The sequence below is a fragment of the Macrotis lagotis genome, chromosome 2 (assembly GCF_037893015.1).
Source record: "Macrotis lagotis isolate mMagLag1 chromosome 2, bilby.v1.9.chrom.fasta, whole genome shotgun sequence".
NCBI lineage: Eukaryota > Metazoa > Chordata > Mammalia > Peramelemorphia > Peramelidae > Macrotis > Macrotis lagotis.
In genome coordinates this window covers 43,255,581-43,279,092 of record NC_133659.1, presented here as the reverse complement: position 1 = coordinate 43,279,092, position 23,512 = coordinate 43,255,581, and the positions used below count along the sequence as shown (strand labels likewise).

General features: G+C 36.2%; 1 protein-coding gene across 1 annotated transcript in view; it reads right to left on the bottom strand.

Annotated features, from left to right (window-relative positions):
- The window catches only part of COL24A1 (collagen type XXIV alpha 1 chain), a 380,712-nt gene that overhangs the window by 279,480 nt on the left and 77,720 nt on the right, over positions 1-23,512 (bottom strand). Inside the window, exon 7 of the mRNA XM_074221770.1 lies at positions 22,963-23,016. Coding sequence (XP_074077871.1) covers positions 22,963-23,016 — 54 coding nt within the window. The remainder of the gene's footprint in view (positions 1-22,962; positions 23,017-23,512) is intronic.

Below are 23,512 nucleotides of genomic sequence, written 5' to 3'. Positions count from 1 at the left end.
CCCAATTCATAGAGCCATTTTTCCAATCAATAGCTCCTTCCTTTTTTCCAGGTGTTTTTTTTTTTAATTTTGCACAAGTGTTATATATTTTGGCATTCATGGACTCTCTTCCATCACTGATTCTCTAATAGTGTATTTTAAGCACTAAAATTGTTGTACTGAAGGTTCTGCGCCATTTAATAGCTGTTATCACATCATTCCAAATTGCTTTTCAGGACCAATTCACGTTCCTACCAATGACAAATTTATGAACCTATCTTCCTAGAGCATCTGCTATATCCATTTTTTTTTTTTTTTGCCATTTTTGGCAATTCAATCGGTTATGAGGAGAAACTGCAGAATTTGTTCAATCTGCATTTTTCTTATGATTAGTTTCTTATTATTCTAATTCTTATATGGTTTATTTAAAAATTTTTCCTTTTGAAAACTGTTTCAAAGGTTCTGTCAGACATTTGCATCAATTAAATATCTTGAACATTAGAATTTAATCAGAGATGTTTGATGGGAAGATGTTCCCCATTCAACACTTTCTCTTCCTCTGACTTTATGATTCATTCATTTATTTGTTTGTTTCTATTTATTTACACATATATATATACATTTATATGTTTGTTATATTGATTTCATTTGTGTAAATTTAAATATATAGATGATATATATTTATAATAATGCATTTATATAATCTATGAAATAAAAATTATCTCTCCAGCCTTTTGCACTGTCTTCTGTCTGTTATTTCTTTATGAATTCTCTCCCAAACACAGAAATGTAACCCCCCTTTTATCCTTTCATTTTGTAATGATAGGACATTAAAATTTCTATACATATTTAATTAGAGTTTATTATGGGATATGCTTGGGGGGACCACTATTTTCTGCCAAATCACTTTCCAATTTTCCTAGTAATTCTTGTAGAACAGGAAGATGGAACTTGTTTATGATCATGGGTTTTATTGAACCATAGGTTAATGTGTTTGCTTTCTTCTGAGTCTGGCTTGCCTACTCTATTCTACTCATTTATCTGTATGTTATTTCATAATATAATTTATGATCCAATGATAAACTCACTTGATGACTACTTTTTTAAAAATGGTTTCCAAAAAATATATAGTTTCATTTTAAAATCTTGAACTTTTTCTCCTCTAGCGAATTTTGTATTTATTTTTTCAGTTTGACTGATATGAGACTAAATATATAAATTCATTTAAATAGTACTATCATTTTGATTTGTAGTTAAGTCATTATTTGGTCATATTTGACTCTGTGATCCTATTTGAGGTTTTCTTGGCAGACATACTAGGGTAGTTTATTTCCTTCTCCAGATTATTTTACAGATGAAGAATTGAGACAAATAGGGTAAAGTGACTTGACAAGGGTCATACAATTATTAAATATCTGAGGCTAAATTTGAACTCAAGTCTTCCTGTATCATCTAATAGACCTTCATTTTTATTTTATTAAATGCAACTGCCAAGAGCAATGAATATTTAACAGATTATTTGTCTTCTTTTCTTCTTTCCGTCTTCTTTCTTTCAAGGATTTTTTTTTATGTAAGTTGTGAGTATGTCTTAATGGGTCATAGATTTTTTATCCTTTCTATTATTTCATCATGTTTTTGTGACTTCTTTATGGAAATATTGCCCATGTTTTCTCGATGTGTTTTATGAGTGTTTAAGTAAAGATATTAATACTACTAGTACTTCACTAGCTTCCTGGGGTTTTTTAAGGACTAAGAATAATTCTTCATTTATTGGCATTGACTGCATTTATTCCTTCACTTCCTCTCATGTCTTATTGTTATGACTAGGATTTGATTGCTTAATGAGGGAATATGGTTTCACTTCAAGACATATTAAATCAATTCTTCCTCTTTCCATCCTCTTGATTTACTTTATCCCTTAGGCTCCTCGGATTATTTTTCTCACAGATCTTTTTTGTTGCTCTTGTTCCACGTTATAGTATTTTTTAGCCTTCTCTAGCCCAAGGAGTATGAAAGTATTGATTTAATTCTTGATTTTGTTAGTCAAATTATATTAATTAACTTTGCAACAAATAGAAAAGTGTCAGTGCCAGAAGGAGATAGGAGAGAGGTGGAGGAGCTGGAGAAGCATTCCTTCCTGGCTCTAATAATGATAATCAACATAAAAACTAGCATTTATAGAGTACTAAGATTTGCAAAGCTTTGGACATGCTAACTTGTTCAATCCTCACAACAATCCTCTGTTAGGTACTAGTATTGTTTTCATTTTACAGATGAAGAAACTAAGTTTGAGGGCAGTTACTTGATTTGTTCCAGCTCACAGAGGAAGGAAAGCTTTAACTCCTGGGGAGCTAAAATGCTAATCTGTCTTTCTTGGCTTTTTTTTCTTTGTGGTTGTTTCCTTATCAAAGTAACCTGTTGTTCTCTGTTTTCTTCATAGAATCAGAATTTAGGAATCTTGATAATTATTTAGTGAAATCCATAGTTGAACAATAATCTCATATAAGACATTAACTGACAAATGCCAAATGATAAATGCCAGCTTTGCTTGAAAACCTTTATTGATGGAGAACCTGCTACCAACCAGACTATCCCATTCACTTTTTTTAATAGCCCTAAATAATATAGAGTGTTTTCTTTTTATTGTTCAGTTATTTCAATCATGTCTGACTCTTGGTGACTCCATTTGGGGTTTTTTTTGGTTGTTTTTTTTTAGGTTTTTGTAAGGCAAACAGGGTTAAGTGGCTTGCCCAAGGCCACACAGAGGGGTAATTATTAAGTGTCTGAGACCGGATTTGAACCCAGGTACTCGTGACTCCAGGGCTGGTGCTTTATCCACTATGCCACCTAGCTGCCCCTATTTGGGGTTTTCTTGACAAAGATACTGGAGTGGTTTACCGCTTGCTTCCTCCTTCTACTCATTTTGCAGATGTAGAAACTGAGATAAACAGGGTTCAGTGAATTGTCCAGGGCTGTACATCTAATAAGTGTCTGAGTCCAGATTTGAACTCAGGAAGATAAGTCTTCCTGACTTCAGGCCAAATGCTCTATCTACTACCCTGCTTACCTATCCTTTCCTCTACCAAGCCTTAACTTGCCTCTTTACAATTTGAATTCATCACTCTTAATTCAGCTTCCTGAGCCCAAGTTGAACTCTCCCTCCTCAATGTGAAAACCCTATAAATGTACAAAATAGCTATCATTCCAGCCTTCTTTCCATTCCACCCCCCAAATCACTTCTTCAGGGTATAACATGTCCTTTTTTTTCAACAAGTCCCCATTTATCATGAGCTCAAGGTCCTTCACTTTCTTGTTTGTCTATCTCTGACGTTTTCTAACATCTAACATCTAACATTTCTAAATTATAGTATCTAGATTTCAAAGACACTCACAACATGGGTTGAGTAGGGCAGAATGCAAAGAAATCATCCCTGACCCCTTTTTGGACATTACTTGTGCTTAAGGCAAGGGCAGGGAACATTTGGTCCTAGGGAACCACAGGCAGGACTAGAACCTCAATAAATCTATGAGCTTTTAAGAGGACAATTACTTAAATGTTTGACTAAATATAGCAGGTTAATTTTTAAGTTGATAATTTTATATGACCCTCAAGTGATGTTATAAATATAAATGGCCCTTGGCAGAAAAATATTCATAGTCTAAGGACACATTTGATTACTTGGATCAACACTACAGTGTTGACTCATATTGAATTGGCAGTCCATTAAAAGCCTCAGATTATTTTCAAATAATCTGCTATCTGCTCACAGCTGTCCTGCCTTGTAATTTTAAAAGTCTACTTTTTAAGACCAAAGGTAATACTTTATATTTATCCTATTGAATTTCATTGAATTTGTTTTAAAATAGCCTCTGTTCTAGACTCAATATCTTTTTGAATTTTGATATTTAGTGAACTAGTTATCTCCCCCATTCTGGTATCACAAGCAAGTTCAATCAATATGCAAATTATACTTCTATCTCTGCTTTAACAGAAACATTTAACAACAAAAAGTCAATCACACTGGTTGGAGTTCTGCCAGTGACCTGCTTCCAAGTTGAGATTAAAGCATAATTGACTCCTTTGGCAGTAGTCATTCAAGGGGATCCTAATCTATCTAATTATATTACTGGATATACATATATACAGATATATAGCTCAATGTTCTGATAGGGTTTCCCCCCCCCTCAAAGAGATAGCATAGTATGGACCTATTCTTTAACTCAATTTTATTTAATTTTTAAATACTCATTTTCTCCCCTCTAAATATACTTTTTTCAATAAAAAATAAAGAAAAACAAAACTCTTATTAAATATATGTAGAATAGGGGTGGCTAGGTGGCATAGTGGATAAAGCACCGGCCCTGGAGTCAGGAGTACCTGGGTTCAAATCTGGCCTCAGATACTTAATAATTACCTAGCTGTGTGGCCTTGGGCAAGCCACTTAACCACATCTGCCTTGCAAAAAAAGCCTAAATAAATAAATGAATAAATCTATGTAGAATCAAACAAAACAAATTACTGTAATCACTTACTTAATCTATCTCTTTATCCCCAATAAAGTTTTTTTAAAATCAGTTTCTGTTGCCCTTATTTCTTTCCTAGGCTCAGTTTACCCCTCCATACCCATAGTGTCCTAAGAAGATTAGGATATACTCCTCTATTCATACTCTACTACCTACCCTTGCTTTGATCTGCTGCTCATGATTTTTCAATTGTGGTACCTATATATATATATACATATATATATATGTATATATATTAATATATATACATATTCACATTGGCATCTTTAGACAAATCTCTTTTTTCTTCTCATCAGAAATGTGTATTCAGAATTTCATTCCCATTTTTCAATTTTTGTACATGGAAATTAACCTCTTCTGAATTCTTTGACATCTGTTTTCCAAGAATATAGGGTACATGCCAAATTATTTTTGGATTTTTCTTTCAATATTACAAATTATAAAATAGGATAGTAAGTGGATAGAACATTCAATGATCTAAAGTATGCAAATTGATGACAATACAAAAGTAATTTTCTTTTTACTTTTTGTTCTTATTAGAAGTCATTAAAAAATAGATTAGATTTGATTAGGTTCTGGGTCTTTTTTAAATTGTTTTTTGAATTTTACAATTTTCCCCCCATTCTCATTTCTCTCCTCTCACCCCCCCCCACAGAAGGCAGTCATATAGTCTTTACATTGTTTCCATGCTCTATAGTGATCAAAATTGAATGTATTGAGAGAGAAATCATATCCTTAAGGAAATAAAATAAAATATGAGAGATAGCAAGATGACATAACAATATAACTTGTTTTTAGATTAAAGGCAATTGTCTTTGGTCTTTGTTTAAATTCCACAATACTTTCTCTGGAAACAGATGATATTCTCTATTGCAGACACCCTAAAATTATCTCTGATTGTTACACTGATGAAATGAGCAAGTACATTAAAACTGATCATCAATCTCATGTTGCTGTTATGGTGTACAATGTTCTTCTGGTTCTGTTCATCTCACTCAGCATCAGTTCATGCAAATCCTTCCAGGGTTCTCTGAATTACCAACCCTCCTGATTTCCAATAGAACAGTAGTATTCCATAACATACATAGACCACAATTTGCTCAGCCATTCCCTGATTAATGGACATTCACTCTGTTTCCAATTCTTTGCCACCACAAACAGGGCTGCTATGAATACTTTTGTACAAGTGATATCTTTACCCTTTTTCATCATCTTTTCAGGGTATAGACCCAGTAGTGGTATTGCTGGATCAAAGGGTATGCACATTTTTATTGCCCTTTCGACATAATTACAAATTGCTCTCCAGAATGGCTGGATGAATTCACAGTTCCACCAAAAATGCATTAAGGTCCCAGATTCCAACATTGATCATTGTCCTTTCTGTCATATTGGCCCATCTGAGAGGTGTGAGGTGGTACCTCAGAGATGCTTTAATATGCATCTCTCTAATCAGTAATGATTTAGAGGAATTTTTCATATGACTATGGATCGCTTTGATTTCCTCATCTGTAAAGTGCCTCTGCATATCCTTTGATCATTTGTCAACTGGAGAATAGGTTAGTTTTGTTTTTTTTTATAAATTTGACTCAGTTCTCTATATATTTTGGAAATGAGTCCTTTGTCAGAAATACTAGTTGTAAAAATTGCTTCCCAATTTACTACATTTCTTTTGATCTTGGTTACAGTGGTTTTGTTTGTGCAAAAGCTTTTTAATTTAACATAATCAAGTTATCTAGTTTATTTTTAATGATGTTCTCCATCCCTTCCTTGGTTATAAACTGCTTCTCTTTTTATAGATCTGACAGGTAAACTATTCCTTGATCTCCTAATTTGCTTATAATATTGTCTTTTATGTCTAAATCCTGCACCCATTTTGATCTTATCTTGGTATAAGGTGTGAGATGTTGTTCTGATCCAAGTTTCTGCCATACTAACTTCCAATTGTCCCAACAGTTTTTATTGAAGAGAGAGTGCTTATCCCAGAAGCTGGACTCCTTGGATTTATCAAACAACAGATTACTATAATCCTTTCCTGCTATCTCTTTCACACTTAATCTATTCCACTGATCCACCACTCTATTTCTTAGCCAATACCAGGCAGTTTTGATGACTGATGCATTATAATATAATTTTATATCTGGTAGGGCGAAGCCAGGTTCTAGGTCTTTTCACATTTCTATAAGGTGAATTACAGAGCAGCTAAATAACTCTGGGACAGGGAGCTGGGTCTGGACTCAGAAAGACCTGAGTTCAAATCTAGCCTTACACAGTTACTTTCTGGCTGTCCCTGAGCAAGTCTTTTAACCTCTGGAGAAAAAAATAGCAAACTACTGTAGTATCTTTGCCAAGAAAAACTATATGGGATCACGAAGAATTAGAAATGACTGCATAACAATTTTCTCATTTGATTTCTTAATCTATGGTATTCAGGCTTTTGATTTCATCATTTCCCTTCTAGGAAAACTATTATCCTTCTATAATTTCTACAATTCTATCATCAAGATCTGTCATTTTGTGTGTGTGTATTTATATATATATATATATATATATATATATTTACATTATCATTATCATCATCATCAATTAACAATGATTTTCTCTTTCGAACTCAGAATAAAATCAATTAGATAAATAAAAAAATTAGAAGAGTATTATTCATTTTCCTTGTGTTCATGCAAATTGTTATCTTTTGTTTTTTCTGGTGATTTTTCTTCTATTTCTTCATTTCTGAGTATAAAGACTTTCATTCTTCTATTTTGATTATTTACAGAGTTATAGAGATCCTTTATCATAGATTTTTATATCATCTACTCTTTGGTTTGTATTTTTATTTCTTCATTGAGAGCTTTGATTTCCGCCCTAATTTTCAGTGTGGTTTGTAGTCAATCAATAAGGATTTACAAAGGGCCTGCTATAGGATTTGGGCTAAGTATCATACTAGGTGTCTAGGATACACAGACAAAAATGAAACTGTTCTGAAATTAGAATTACAGTTCACTGTTCAGTTCACTTTCCAGTTCTGCTTACTACTTTGTATAACCCTGGCCAAGTTGCTTAACTTCCCTAAGTCTGACAACTACAGTTTCATACCATAGTCTTTCATCTCAGCAAAAAAAGGGAAAGATAGCTATGTGACTCTGGGCAAGTGTTTTAACCCCATTACCTTGCAAAAAAGGGGAGAGAGAGATAGATTTTCATATCTCCTTTTTTGGAGCTATAGCATAATAATTTCACAGCATTCAATTTTCCTATTGGGTTATTTCTAGTCTTTCCATTTAAACTGTTGTAATTTTTAAGTACATTGCTTTCTATATTCTTTTTACTCTATAATTTATACAAAGTAGGCATATTCACCATATTCACTATTTCTCATAGCATGTTATCATTTCATTACATTAATATACCACAATTTGTTTAGCCATAACCCAGCTGATGGGCATGCACTATTTTCTTTAGTTTTTTATTACTTTTAAAGTGTTGCTATAAATATTTTGGCATATTATGGTTTATCTAGTTTCATCATTTGCCTCCTTGGAGGCAATGGAATGGAATGGAATCTTTGAGTCAAATTGTGTGGATATTTTTAAACACTATACAGAAGCATTTGTTCAATTCATAGTTTCACCAACAGTGTATTAATATATTTGCCTCTCCGTGACCCCTGTGTAAGGAGTGTTTTCTACCATTCCATGTTGCAACTGTAGGAAATAAAGTGGCAGATATCCTTAGAAATGAATATGCAGTCAACTGATGGCTGGTGTTCATTAAGAGATATCTTAAGCAAAGTTAGCTAAAGTTGATATTTTGTATTTTTATGACATTTAGTATTTTGTCAAACATAGTCCTTATGGAAGTTCTTAAACCTTGGATAGAGCTTTAGTTCAAATCTAATTCAAGCAGTGACACAGAAAATTCAGCTGAATATTTCTGGAGATGCTCTAAGTATTAATCTATAGTAGGAATGTTGTGGGAGGCAGGGTTGGAACCGGCTGCCCAGGGTGGGGCACTGCCCTGGATGCTAAATGTGGGGTGGATCTAAGTGCTGCCTGGGCGGGTTCTGCCCTCTGGAGTCGTTTGTAGATGGCTCTATAATCCACTGCAATTTGCACCCCTGTTGGCTCTACTCCATCTCCATTCCCCAAACTTTTTGACCATATGTCTAATTCACTTTCTGCTCAAAGTCTGGAAGGATGTGGAAATAGGGTGGGGAATGTACCTGGGCAAATGGAGTGTATTGAAGCCATTGGAATGGCTCCAGTCTACAAACCTGATGCTTTATTTAAAAAAAAAAAAAGAGAGATCTGGCTTCTTTTGAGCAAGATGATGTTTTTTCAGCTGACATAAATAAAAAAGAAAGACTGTCAGTGGCTCATGGTTAAGATCTTTCCTCAGATACATTCATGGGGAATGGAGAAGGGAGCAGAGGACCCACTACTGTTCCGAAAGTTTTAAGGAACTTCAAAGAGAAGGGATGTTGTAAATTTTCTTTCAGTACAGGTCAGATGCTGTTATTACTGAATTTCAAAATGGTGCCAATTTTTGTGGTTGCTATTGTCCTTGCATTGGATTAGGCAGAAATTGCTTTTGTTGTGGACCTGTATTTATATCAATATATGGAACTCTCTACGTGAAAGATTTCCACATCAGGGTAGATTAGCAAGACCCCCCCCCCCCCGATTTAAGTGATTTACCTGTAGTCACTCTAATAGGGATGAATGTAACAAATTAGCATGTATTAGCAGGGTCAGATGCAGGGCTTGAGGACAGAACTTCTTTACACAGAGACTGACTCTTTTTCCGCTAACTCATGCCTCCTCTCATACTGTTGAACATAAGACGACATCTTATATTGGAGAAGTAATAGGGGACAGCAGCTAAGAGCTCTACCCTTGGGGCAGAAAGGTCTTGAATTCTATCTTAGATGATTATGGGCAGTATGACCCTGATCGAGTCACTTAATTTTTTCACATTCAGTTTTATGTCTAAAACATGGGGATAAAAGAACACTTTCCTCTCGGTTCATAGACTTGAAGCTGTGAAGCTGCAAGGGACCTTAGGGTCTTCTAGACAAATCCCCTCATTTTATTTTTAGAGAAACTGATCTCTAGAAAGGTTAAGTAATTTGCCCAAGATGCCATCAAATTGTGGTGTTGGGGAAGACTTTTGAGAGTCCCTTGGGCAGCAAGGAGATCAAAAGCAGTCAATATTTAAGGAAATTAATTTAGAATATTCACTGGAAGGTCAAATTCTGAAACTGAAGCTTAAGCTTTATTCACATAATGAGAAGACAGGATTCACTGGAAAAGACCTTGATGTTGGCAAACATGGAAGCAAAAGGAGAAAGGGACAGTAGATGATGAGATGGAGAAACAGTGTCAGGAAAGCACTGAACATGAGCTTGGGCAGACTGTGAAGGACTGGAAGATAGAAGAGTTTGGTCCATGAGGTGACAAAGAGTAAGGCACGACTGAATAACAATAGCAAACCAGAGATAAGTGGTGATCTGCACTCAAGTCCTTTCATGCTATATTCCCCTGCCACCATCCCTCTTGGGATCAAATGGAATAATGTATGTAAGCCATTTAACAAACTTTAACCACTACTTAATAATTGGTATCGTGATGTGGACCTTTCATATTCATCGCCTCTGACCTCAGAATACTAATAACATTTCTACATAAGTTCCTTAAGGTGAAAGTCATTACATTTTTTGTCCTTGTAAACCTGGTACCAAAGACCATGTCTACTACACAGTATCTCTCAACAAGCATTTATTAAATGTCTACTGTAGGCCAGACATGGTTCTAGGCCTAGAGGCACAGGACAAAAATGAGACAATCCAATCCTTCCTTGCAATGAGGTGACACAGAGATAGTAGAATCGAAGGCTTTTAAGGCATTGGACCATTATCTCATTTGATTCTGATGGGGAGACACCTACATATAAACCAGATAAAGCATCAATACAAAGTTAAGGAATATAAATTTATGCAAGGTAATTAGAAGGTATCTTGGAAGAAAGGATACTGGCAATTGAGGGGATCAGGAAGGCTTCATGCAAAGATGGTATTAGAGCTTTTTTCTTTAAGAGAGAGAGGGATGTTAACAGGTGATGCATTCTAGGCATTCTGGGCAAAGACAAAGAGATGAGAGATGGAGTATAGCTATAGATGAGGGAAAGCAAAAAAATTGTTTGGCAGAATATGGAAGAGGAGGTGTAGTGAAGGAAACTGGAAAGACAGCTTGGGATCAGGTTGTATAGGACTTTAAAAACTAAGCAAAAGAGTTCATATTTTATGCAGTGACAATAGAAAGTCACTAGTTTTGAGTGGTAGAGTCATCTGGTCAAAGCTATATTTAAAGAAAATTATTTTAGCAGAAATGTGTGATGGGTTACAGTGGTAAGAGATAAGAGAGAGAGACATTTTAAGGCTGTTGCCATAATCTAGGTGAAAAGTGATGAATGTCTCAGATAAGATGGTAGCCATGTGAATAGAAAGAAGGGGTCACATGTCAGAAATGTTATGAAGATAATAATGGCAAGATTTGGAGACTGATTGGATATATGGGAGTAAGAGACTGAGGATTCCAGAATAATGCTAAGGTCATGAACATGGAAGACTGGATAATAGGTGGTTAATAAATTCTTATGGTTTAATAGATCAATCATATAAATTTACTGTTTACAAAACTCCTTTCCCATAGCAAACCTATTAAGATAGTTAGTATAGGTCTGTATCTTAAAGAGATCATAAAAAAGTGTAAAAGAACCCCACATGTTCAAAAAATATTTATAAAACAATTCTTTTCATAGTGGCAAAGAATTAGAAAATTAAGGAATGATCATCAATTGGGGAATGGCTGTCCAAACAGTGATGGATGAATGTGATGGAACACTACTGTTCTATAAGAAATCATGAGGGATGGGACTTTAGAAAAACCTGGAAAGATTTGCTTGCCTAAATTGATGCTCCAGAAGAACACTAACTGCAATATGGGGTGATGATCAACTATGACAGACTTGATCATTTCTGTAGTACGATAATCAAAGACACTACTAAAAGCCTTGTGATGGAGAATACCATCCCTATCCAAAGAAAGAACTGTGGAGTTTAAATGCAGACCAAAATTTACCATCTTCAATTTAAAAAACAATGTTGAAATGTTGTCCTATGAATTGTGTCATTTTTCTCTCTAATTTTTTTCTTCCATTTGGATGTGATTCTTTTTTCACAATATGATTAATTTGGATCTGTGTTCAGCATGGTTATAGATGTGGAGCCTATATTAGGTTGCTTTCTGTCAGGGGAGGGTAAGAAGGGAGGGAGGGAGAAAAAATGTAAAAAAAAAAGATTGTTGAAAACTACTGTTCCATGTAGTTGTAAAAAATAAAGAAATGGGAAAAGAAAAAAAAAGTAGGTAGTATAAATACTATTGTTCACATTTCATAGATGAGTAAATTGAGACTCAGAGAAACTAAGTCACTTATTTGATCATATTCAACCAGATAGTATCAGAGATCAAATTCTGACGCAAATTCAGTGCCCTTTCCTTATACATGTATGATGCCTTATTCTACTCCTTTGATTGTCCAGACTTTCTTAGTATTGTGAATTGGTCTGCCTTCATCTGATATTTTTGGAAAAGGGGTCTATATGAATATTCATATAACTGAATGGAGATATCTATCTATTCCATCTCTCCATCTCTGCACAGCCTGTCCCCTAGTCCAGTTTTATGATCTTTTCATTTTCCTTCCATGCCACACGAGGAACAGAGAAAGAGGAGGCAGAAAAAAGGGTGAGTATAGAGCCCCCAAACCACAAATGGTTCAAGAGCCACCACTCAGCCAGGAACTGTTTTCATTGATTTCTCCAGAGAAGGATTACATGACTCTGTCCAACTAGATTTGTCCTCCAGTAACAGAGGTGTGAACACAGCTGTAACACTGAACAGCTGAGCAGTGAGTACTATCCCAAAATTTCCTTCCTTCCTTTCTCTGCTTTCCCTGCCAGGCCAGACTTTTATTGGCCTCAATAGTGTGTCTCCCTGTGGTCTGTTTCCAGGGTGGTAGTTAATGCCATCTACACCTCTTTTAAATATAATTTACAAAACTGTCAGTCACTTAAAGATCTTTCACACATGTGGAAGAATGAATGTCAAATCCAAAAAACTTCAGGTTAGGTCTTGGCTCTTCAACTTGCTAACCATTTAGATGTTGGCAAGGGATTTAAATTCTCTGAACTTCAATTTACTCATCTGTAAAATGGGAACTATGCTATTTATAGTCCTCATCTCAGGCTTGTTGCCAGAAAAGCACCACGCAAATGTTAGCTACTTAATCATTTCTATTTGTTTCTAGAGATATAATTAACTGCCTTAATCCCTTACAGTAAAACTAAGATTCTGGTGAAAGTGAAAATGGTAAAAACAAAAATCTTGTGAATTGAAGTTTATGCCCCCTCAAACCCCAATAACTAACTCTGTTCAATTCATAGAACACGGAAATTATAGAATATTCATATTCTTTAATATTTAGGAGTTGGGAGAGAGATTGACTAAAGATAGAGATCCAAGAGTCACTTACACAGAAAAGACAACTGAACCCTGAGATTTATTAACATCTATCAATAGACAGTCCACAAGTACTTATTAAAAGCCAACCGTATGTCAGTCACTAGGTTAAGGGCTGGCCAAGAAAGAAAGATAAAAGACAAGTTCTCAATCTCAAGAAATTTATACATGTTAATGACTAATTCTCCAAATGATCCTGATTGGAATTTAAAGCATCATAGAATTTAGTAATGCTACCAAAATGTATAGATCAAGCAGGGCCCTCTTTTCAAAGTATTCTCTCTCCTACTGAATAACATCTTTGGACCCGCACTATGACTGAGGCATAGATATCATTAATTCTTTAAATGCTTCATAACAGCCCTGATATTCAAGAATTTGGGATATTATAGGAGACAGCCATGTCATTCAGTAGATAAGGCTCTGGGCCTAGAGTCTAGAACACTTAAATTTTAATCCAACCTCAGATACTTACTGGCTATTTGACCCTGAACAAGTCACTTAACCCTGTTTGCCTCAGTTTCCTCATCTAGCAAATGAGTTAGAGAAGAAAATGGCAAATTGCTCCAGTATCTTTGCCACACACACTAAAAAACATGGTCATAAAGCATTAGACACAATTGAACCACAAATGGATTTGGAGTGAGGAGTTCTTAATCCGGGTCCATGAATTTGGATGGGAGATAAAATGACATCAGGTATCTGGGTGGCCTAGTAGGTAGAGGGTCAGATCTGAAGTCAGGAAGACTTGAGTTCAAAATCAGTCACAGAAACAAGCTGTATGATACTAGGTAAGTCACTTTACTTTGTTTGCCTCAGTTTTCTCATCTATAAAATGAGCTAGAGAAAGAAATGGCAAACTACTCCAATATCTTTGCCAAGAAATTCCCTGAGTAAAACATTCAAATGACTGAATACTTTCATAATGTAAAAATACTTTACGAAATGTTTTCATAGTTATACAAAATATTTTGAAAGAACTGAGATAGATATAAGTACTTCCACTGGCTTAGTAGCACTTTGCCCTTAGAAAATTTAGGACTTTTGGTTATGAGTCTTGGGGTTTTACTGCAGATTTTTCATTTTAATTCAGTGTGACATAGTGACCAGGCTCAGAGTCAGGAAGAACTGATTCAAGTTTGGTCTCTAACACATTCTGGCTATGTAACTCTGGTCATTTAATAACATTGCTCCAAGCAACTCTCTATAAGACAAGAAGATATAGAATGATTATTGTTCGGTTGTGTCCAATTCTTCATGGCTCTATTTGTGTTTTCTTGGCAAAAATACCAGAGTGATCTGCCATTTCCATGTCCAGCTCATTTTACAGATGAGGAAACTCAGGTAACCAGGGTTAATGGACTTGCTTGGGGTCACATAGCTAAGGAAGTGTCTGAGGCCGGATTTGAACTCGGGAAGAGGAGTCTTCCTGATTCCAGCTCTCTGAAGAATGTGCCGCCTAGCCTTCCAGAGTGATTCCTGATCTGATTTGATAAAGAAGATTCTCTCACAGGAAGTTCCCTATATAAAAAAATAACTAAAACAACTAGTATTTCAAGGCTGATTTGATCCTCATCATACCCCTTCCTCTTCCTCCTCCCATCCCCCCCCCCCAAAACCAACTTAGGACCTAAAAATAGTTTTTATCTGCCTCAAATCTGAGCCTCAAATTAAAAGACTTCTTGTGGCTCTCTGCCAGTGTTTGTGGTGGATACAACTTCTTCTTGATGACAAATCTTTGCATATGGAGTGGAAAATATATATTACCATTGAAACACAACTCAACTAAGAGATGATGGTAAGGTATAGTTCCCCAGCTGGTCAGTCTAGGCCCTGAGAGATTCTTGGCCTATCTGAACTCCCTCTTGGACAATCTTAGGCCTGAGAAGTTTCCAGGATAATTCTATATACTTGACCCTGCAGGGATTATTGGGATGTCAGCCGGGGATAGCTAAGGAGAAAAATAGAAAACAAAGGAAAATACAAAGCCCAGCTAATAAAATTTTCCTAACTTTTTAGAAATAAGTTCCACATTCACTAGGCAGGTGAGGCCAAAGGAAATGGTAACTATTTGTCTTGTCATCTATTTCTTTGTATCAAGACTTGTGGTTTTTACTGAACCTCTGAAATTCATTTTCTCTCAACACATTCTCCTTATTTCTTGCCTAAATTCATTACATGTATTTGGGAATTCTCTGAATATGGCTAAAGGCAAGAGAGTTTTATTATGACTACTAAAGCGCTCAGACACTTCCTAGAGTGAAAGAATTATGAAGTCACAATGAACTGGCATCCAAAAACTACTGTTTCCCTTGGCACAATTTTCAGTTCCTCTGACACACACACTTGAGCCTCATTCAATTCTGTATTGTTGAAAAACCAAATACTAGATTTAATAATGAACTGAATGAATGAGTAGACAATTCACAAAGTGGATTAATAAGTCAGTTATTTTTTAAAGGTAAGTCATTCTATGGTTCAAGGCTATAGTCTCTATTATCAATGAGGGATGAGGCAAACTCATATGTGGGAGGAGAATGATATTGTAATAGGAATCAAGAAATCTGTATTCAAATCCCAGTCCTGAAGTCCATCAGCCCTGTAACACTTTAAGAAAGTCATTTTTCCCTGAGACTCAGTTTTCTAATCCATAAAATGGGAATAATCATACCTACTTGGTATACAATTTGGCATAGTAGACTGAAAGCAAAATTTGGAGTTTGGAAGAAGAGGAGAAGAAGGAACTAGCACTTGTTAAGGATATATTATGTAGTTGCTATACACTTTATAAATATTCTTAGAACTCATTCATTAGTTTAACCATAATGCACAAAGAATAAACAGTGAAAAGAACACTGCACCTCAGAAATCAGGAAATCTGAATTCTATTTCCTTTTCCTAACTTACCACTGCAGATATGAATTTGAAACCTGCCTCAGCTGTTTACTTGAATATTGGGGACCCTCCATCAAAATAGGAAAATCATTCATGCTTCAAAGTTTAATAGACCTCAAGAACTCAGTGTTATGCAAAGCCAACTATCCCAAGTTGCTTGGGGGAATGCTAATGTACCACTTTTCTGGAACAATGTACTGAAGGAAATCATAGGACTGTGTTCATTAGTAGAAACATCTGGATTTGTCATTGAATCATAAATTGTAAGCCCTTAGAGGCCACTGAATCCATTTCTCTCATTCTATAAATGAAGAATCAAGGACCAGAGAGGTTAAATAATTTGCTCAGGGTCACATAGCTAGTGGTAGGAGTCTTCCTGGCTAAAAAATCCTCTCATCTATCACTGTCTTGCATTTCTAGTTGTATGTTAGGACAGTGCTTTGTATTTAGAAAGCACTTAATGAATACCTCATTCATTCATTCATTCCTTTATTCATTCAAGTCTTGTACTCCATCCATTACATTACCCTACATCTCTGATCCACAATCTGGGTGACATTAGGCAAGTTAGTTAACCACTAGGGCTTTCATTTTCTCAGTGGTAAATACCTAAATTTCATCTGATTCTAATTCTATGACTTTGTGACTGGATACACTCCAAATTTATAACATAAAACGGGGTCTGTCACTGCAACAGGTCATTCTTTTTAATTCTTCCTTAACTATCATGTTGGATAGATAAGATGACCTTGGAATCAGGAAGACTCATTTTCCTGAGTACAAATCTGGCCTGATATGTGCTAGCTTTGTGAGCCTAAGCAAGTCACTCAACTCTGGCTGCCTGAGTTCATCATCTATAAAATGAGCTGGAAAGGGAAATGGCAAACAATTTCAGTATCTCTGCCAAGAAACCCCAAATAGGTTCATAAAGAGTAGGGCATTACTGAAATGACACAACAACCACAACTACTTTTCTCCTACTTTTTTTCTCTCTACTTTTCTTCTTTCTCTTCACATCTTTTGTTCTCTCCTCTAGGAGAAAGAAGATGAAACCCCACATCTTTCCCCCTCTTCAGTTAAAGTGTTCACAGCATACTTTATTTACCAGTGATTGGCCTTGAGGTCTACCTTCTCCCTTATTCTATATCTCAAAATCTTTGGATATCACACACTATTATCTCTTTTGCTTCAGTCTCCAACAAAGAAGTCAACCCTTCTTTTTGCTAAGGTCATTCAATAGTGTTCAGTGACTTGTCCCTGTAGTCTTCTCCTCTCTCTTTCTAATTTTCAGCCTTTTCCTAGTTACTGGCTTCTTTTCAGCTGCTTCTAAACAAACTGGTATCCCTAATATTAATAAAAACAAAAAACCCTTCACTTGACTCTACCAATGTCCTTAAACGTTTACACTATATCTCTGTTCTCCTTGTGGCCTAGACAAAAGTTTCTATCCTTAATATCCCTTCTCAGCTCCTTGAAATCTGGCTTCTGACTTCATCATTCAACTGAATTTTCTTTCTTCTTATGTCCTTGTCTTGGTCTTTTCTTTTAATCACTGAGTTCAATATTGACTCCTTCTTGAATACTCCTCTCATTAGACTTTTCTGATACTGCATTATCCTAATTTCCCCTCTAATGGGTCTGGATTTTTACAAGTTCTTTTGCTGGCTCATTTTCTATGTCTCTTATCTTATATATGGATATATCCCAAAGTTCTAACTTTGTGAAGCCTCTCTTCTCCTTTCTAACCCTCTCCTCTTCCTTTTACTCCTCTCTTCTCTTTCCTTTTTTTTTCTCTCTTTCTCTCTCTTTTTTTCTCTTTCCCTATCCCATGGGTTCACCTATTTTTTTATGCATATAACTATCAGATAAAAATCTCCATCACTAATCTCCCTCTTAGATTAGCTCCAGGCCCACATTATCAATTTTCTAACTGGATTCCCATTAGCAGCTAAAACTCAACATATCAAAAATAGAACTCATCTTTTCTCCCAAATTCTTTCAAGTACCCAAGCTTCCTATTTTGTAATGGTACCATGTTCCTTCAAATCACCATCAAGTGTTGAGTCGTCAATTCTATTTCCATATTATCTTTCATTTTCATCTTCTCTCTCCTAGAATGTTCTCTTTGTCCCTAGGTGCTCTATTACTCTATAATCCTATTTTTACATGGTAGCCTAATTGATGCAAATAAAGCATAGGTCTGACCCTGACATTCTCTTTGAGTAGATCCTGATAGTTTCTAGGATAAAATACAAACCCTTTTCCTTTTCTCTTAGAGAGAATTTTGCCTCCTATTTCCAGGCTTACTGAATATTTCTCTTCCTCATACATCCTCACTTACAAAACCCACTCCTTGTTCTTCCTTTTACATGCCATCCAACATATCACAGCTCTGTCTTTCTTCACCAGATTATTCCCCTATGTCTGGCATGCCCATTTCCTCATTCCCTTGTGTAGCATCTCTGCACTCCTTCAAGACTGTTCAAGTGCCCCCTCTCATCTCTCATCCAAGATGTACTCTTATTCCCCAGAGCCTAGTTCCCTGACCCTGAAATGACTTTGAATGTACTAGCTCTATGATTCATGTTAGCTTCTCTGTTTTCTATAATTCCCTAATAAAGGGAATGGAAGGCTTCATTTTTATCCTCCCACATCTAGCATAGTAGTGTTCACATAGTAGGCACTTGATAAATGCTTGCTGATTAAATTTATGGCATAGAAAGAAAAAAAATAAAACCCAGACTTTTCTCCTATACACTTCACTTCCTTAAATACTAGATTCTTTGTATTAATGCTGTTTCTTTGAACCAACACCAATACTCCAATGGATCTGTGATCTTAATGGTATGGGCATTCCCTTTATTGCTACACATCTCAATCCATCCTCACTCACTACCTTTTCCATAATTCCATCATAGTGTTAGGGTGTGTGTATGTGTGTGTGTGTGTGGCAGGGAGGGCTAACCTGTAATCTGCACATTCTCTTCTAGTTTTCTGTACAACCTGAAGATACCAACAGAACACATGAAATGCCATCACTTGCCTTTGGAGCTGTCAAAATGACTACTCCATCTTCCTTTTTCACACATGTCATTTATGACATTCTTTACATACTGTATGTGTAAAATTTCTTATTTCTAACATGTTACACCTACACTCATACCTCTCTCTCAAAATCTACTGAACTTCACCTTTAATTTTTTTAGAAACTCTTTGTTGATATTCTTCATAATCCTTTTTGGAATTTTCTCGACAAAGATACTGAGGAGTTTGCCATTTCCTTCTCTAGTCCATTTTACAGATGAGAAAATTGAGGTAAATAGGGTTCAATGACTTGCCCAAGATACATACAGTTAGTATGTATCTGAGGTTAGATCTGAACGTAGGGCTTCTGTATTACAGGCCTAGTGCTCTATCTTTTGCTACCATCAGAAACTATGGTATTCTATGAGTCACAGACAGATAATATCATTAAAAAAGACATTGGTTAAAAAAAATGATCCCTTGTTTCAATAAACAAGTAATTTTATTTCTTAAAGTGCTGCTAGGCTCATATAATAGATAAAATCCATAAAACAATTGCATAGCTACCCGCTGACAGTGTCTTTTCTTTGTTTTGCCATATAGCAATAATCTAATAATCTATGACTACTTTGAACATTAATTTAGCCTACTGGCTAAAATCAAAATATTTTCTTCTCTATAAATATGGAGCAATAGCCTTGTAAGGAGGATTTGGTAATGAACTCCTCTAAATAATTGCATCTAAATATCTGCTCTGATTCCCCACACTGGAACTGCAAATTTCACAACCACCGGAATGACTTGAAAGCAAAAGATACCACTAAATTAAAATTGCCTTAAAAAGTAACCATTAGGATGTCTTTCTCTTGTAAGGACTATCAGTGTTTTGACTGCAGTAACAGTCTATTGAGTGCTCCAGATATAATAACTTTGATTAATTCCATATTATAAGTCCTTGTAAGGTTGACTCTCCAGAATGTGTCAGCACGTGCTTTCATGTTGCCTTTTGCTAAGGAGTGCACTTAGTTGCATTTAACATGCCTATTTAAAAATTGATGTCAAGCCCAAATCAATTAGAGGCAACCAGAATGGAGTCTGGTGGCTCCATGGAGGCAACCTTCTATGTCTCAAGGGAGTCGACAGATTCTGACTACTGTCTAGGAGTCAGGATAGCCCAATAGCGATTAGGATCATAACATGATCCTGGGGATCCAGAGAAAAGGTCCTTGCCATTTACTGTCTGAGTGACTTTGACCAAGTTATTTAACCTCTTTTGACTTCAGTACTCTCATCTGTAAAATGGGGGAGCTGGATATATGATCCCTAACATCAAAGACATCTAGGAAATATAGAAAATAGAGTGCTGGACCTAGAATCAGGAAGATGAATTCAAATATAGTCTCAGATGCTTTTTTAGCTGGGAGACTCCAGGCAAGGTATAGAACCTGTTTTACCAATTGTAAAATGAGCATCATAAATCCCCAATCTCCCAGGGCTATTAGGAATCATAACGAGATGACACTTTTAAAGCTCTTAGCACAAATCACTTATATAGTAGGTGCTTAAAATGCTTGATTTTTTTTCCTTCCTTCCTCCCCTCCTTCCTTCTTCCTATTTCTTCCTTCCTGTTTTACTTTCCTTTCCTCTCTTTCTTCCTTCATTTACTCCCTTTTTTCCTTCTTTTAATTCCTTTCTCCTTTCTTAAATTTCCTTTTCCCTCTTTTCTTTTCTTCTTTCTTCCTCTTCCTTTTCTTCTTTCCTTCCTTTCCTCTTTCTCTCCCTTCCTTGCCTTCCTTTTTTTTTGCCCTTTCTTCCAACTCTAAATCAATGATGCCATGGGATCCTACTGAGCCAATGCTACTAACCCCAAAACTTACATTAACACATTATAACTACCCATCCAGGGGGCAGTTAAGTGGCGCAGGAGGACCTGACTTCAAATCTGGTCTTAGACACTGAATAATTATAGCTGTGTGACCTTGGGCAGGTCACTTTACCCCACTGCCTTGCAACAACAATAACAAAAACATAACTACCCATCCAGGAGGTATCATAGGTCCTCCTAACCTGAATTTGCTCAAAGAAAAAAAAATCTTATGGGGGTAAATAAGTGTATTCTAACCCATTCTTACATGGAGTTGATAATACCAGTCTAAATCATAGGAACTTCAAGAGTGAACTCTCTCCTAACCTTCTCCCTTCTCCATAGCTGCTAACAGTAGAAAGATGAGAAACCCAAACTATATCTACTCTGAAGGAATGCATACCAATGTCACTCCAAGGGACCCGGGAGGGAATCTGAAGCCAATTCTGCTTTAGCTGCTCCAGTTATTGTGGTGAAAGGGCATTACTACACTTGGATGCCTATGGGGAAATTCTTTATGATTCAGCCTTCTCTTTCCTCAAAGTCCACAAGCTTGTGCAATGGGCTTTAATGAAGCCCTTGAGACAGTCATCATTGGTGGCAGGATTGTGGAGAAAGATATGGTCCCACTGGTCGCTGATGAAAGCTCCAAGAGGTGCTGGCTAGGAAGAAGCCCTCAATTGTACCTCTCTAATCTCCTAAAACAACAACCCAAACCTAAGGGTTTTTTGTAGAGATACCTGCATTTTACACTGGTCAAATTCAAATACTTGTGAACAATAAAGAAAATACAAAGGACACTGAAAATTAAAATTGTTCAGTCCAAATGTAGATCTTGTCTGTAGGGTGCTATTGAGAAACTCTCTTTTGAAATAACAGTCGTCCTTCATTGCCAAAGAAGACCATGACATCATAACAACAACAGTACCAATATAACCCATAATACTAAGTACAAGTCACGGGAACCTAAAGTGAGAACTCTCTCCTGCCAATAGCAACAATAGTAACAGGAACCATAGCTGTTGCTACTATGATTTTTTTTACATGGGTTTTAAGGTTTTCAAGTACTTTTTACAAGGCAGTTGGGTGGCTCAGTGGATAGAGCACTAGACCCGGAGTTAGGAAGATCTGAATTCAAATCCAGCCTCTCTTACTAGTTGTGTGACCCTGGGCAACTCACTTAATCTCTATTTGTCTCAGTTTCCTCAATTGTAAAATTGGGTTACTAATAGGAATTAACTTCTACAATTGTGAGGATCAAAGAAATGAGAGAAAGGAGGGAGGGAAGGAGAAAAGGAGAGTGAAAGCAAGTAAGCAAATATTAAGAAAGTACTAAATATTGGACTCGGTGTTATGTGCTTTAAAATAATTATTCTATTTGATTCTTACAACAACCCTGGGAGTTAGTTCCTATTATTATACCATTTTATAATTTAGGAAACTGAGGCAGAGATCAAGTGATTCAGCCAAGGCAAGTAAATATTTGAGGCTGGATTTAACTTCAGGTCTTCCAGCATTCTATCCACCATGATGCTATCAGTTGCCTCTAAGAATCCCAGTATCTCCAACTCAGAGAGGATGATAGAATTCATCTGAAGGCTATATGGGCATAGATAAGCTCTCCACAACATCCCTGACAAGCCACCAACTTTCCTTTATATAAAGTCCTCTAGGGATCAGGGGAATCACAACCTTCCCAGCCCATCCATTGCAATTTTGGAAAGCCCCAATTGTTAGGAAGATCTTAGTTTTTTTAAATCATCACCCCCCAAAGATTGAATCTCCATGTCCCTTTGTGCTACCTCCAACCATTGCTCCAACCATTGCATCTCACTTTTCCATTCCAGTCTTTTCCGTTCCTGGAGGATCTTAGCAAATCCTTGCTAAGAATGTCAGCTTTTTGATTCCTGTGCTTCCATGAGAATTTTGGATGAATGCTTTCTAGGCTTCTCTCCATCCCAGGAGCACTACATCTTTGACAATGAAAGGCTTCAATTTTGAGGATCCAAGGATATATAGGAGTAGATAAGAAACCTCTATTTCATCTGATATATGTTACCCCTTTTGCTTAGCCCAAATGTCAAAAGAAAAACTGAATCTTACCTTGTCACCTTGAAAACCAGGAGGCCCCATTAACCCAAAGAGTCCTGGATCACCCTGTAAATAAGACAGATATAAAGTTTTTTTTCTCATGGAATAGAAATTTTTTTTAAAGTTTTCTTTAATTGGATTACAGATCTGTGACTTAAAAGCTAAGATTCTTTGACTAACTTGGATCTGAAACATGCTTCAAGCTTTAATGAAAATTCTACCTTCAACTTGACTTTCCCAAACACTGAGTCCAATTCTTCCCTGAATGTTTATAGCACTCCTCATCCATATCTAAATCTGATACATAATCATATTCAATTATTGTTTAGTTGTTTCAACTGTCTCCAGTTCTTCATGATTCCATTTTGGGATTGTCTTGGCCAAGATACCAGAGCAGTTTGTCTTTTCCTTCTCCAGCTTATTTTACAGATGAGATAATTGAGGCAAACAGGGTGAAGTGACTTGCCCAAGGTCACACAGTTGCAAAGTATCTGAGGCCAGATCTGAATTTCGGAAGATGAGTCTTCCCAACTCCAGTTTAGCTTCTAGGTCTGCACTGTAA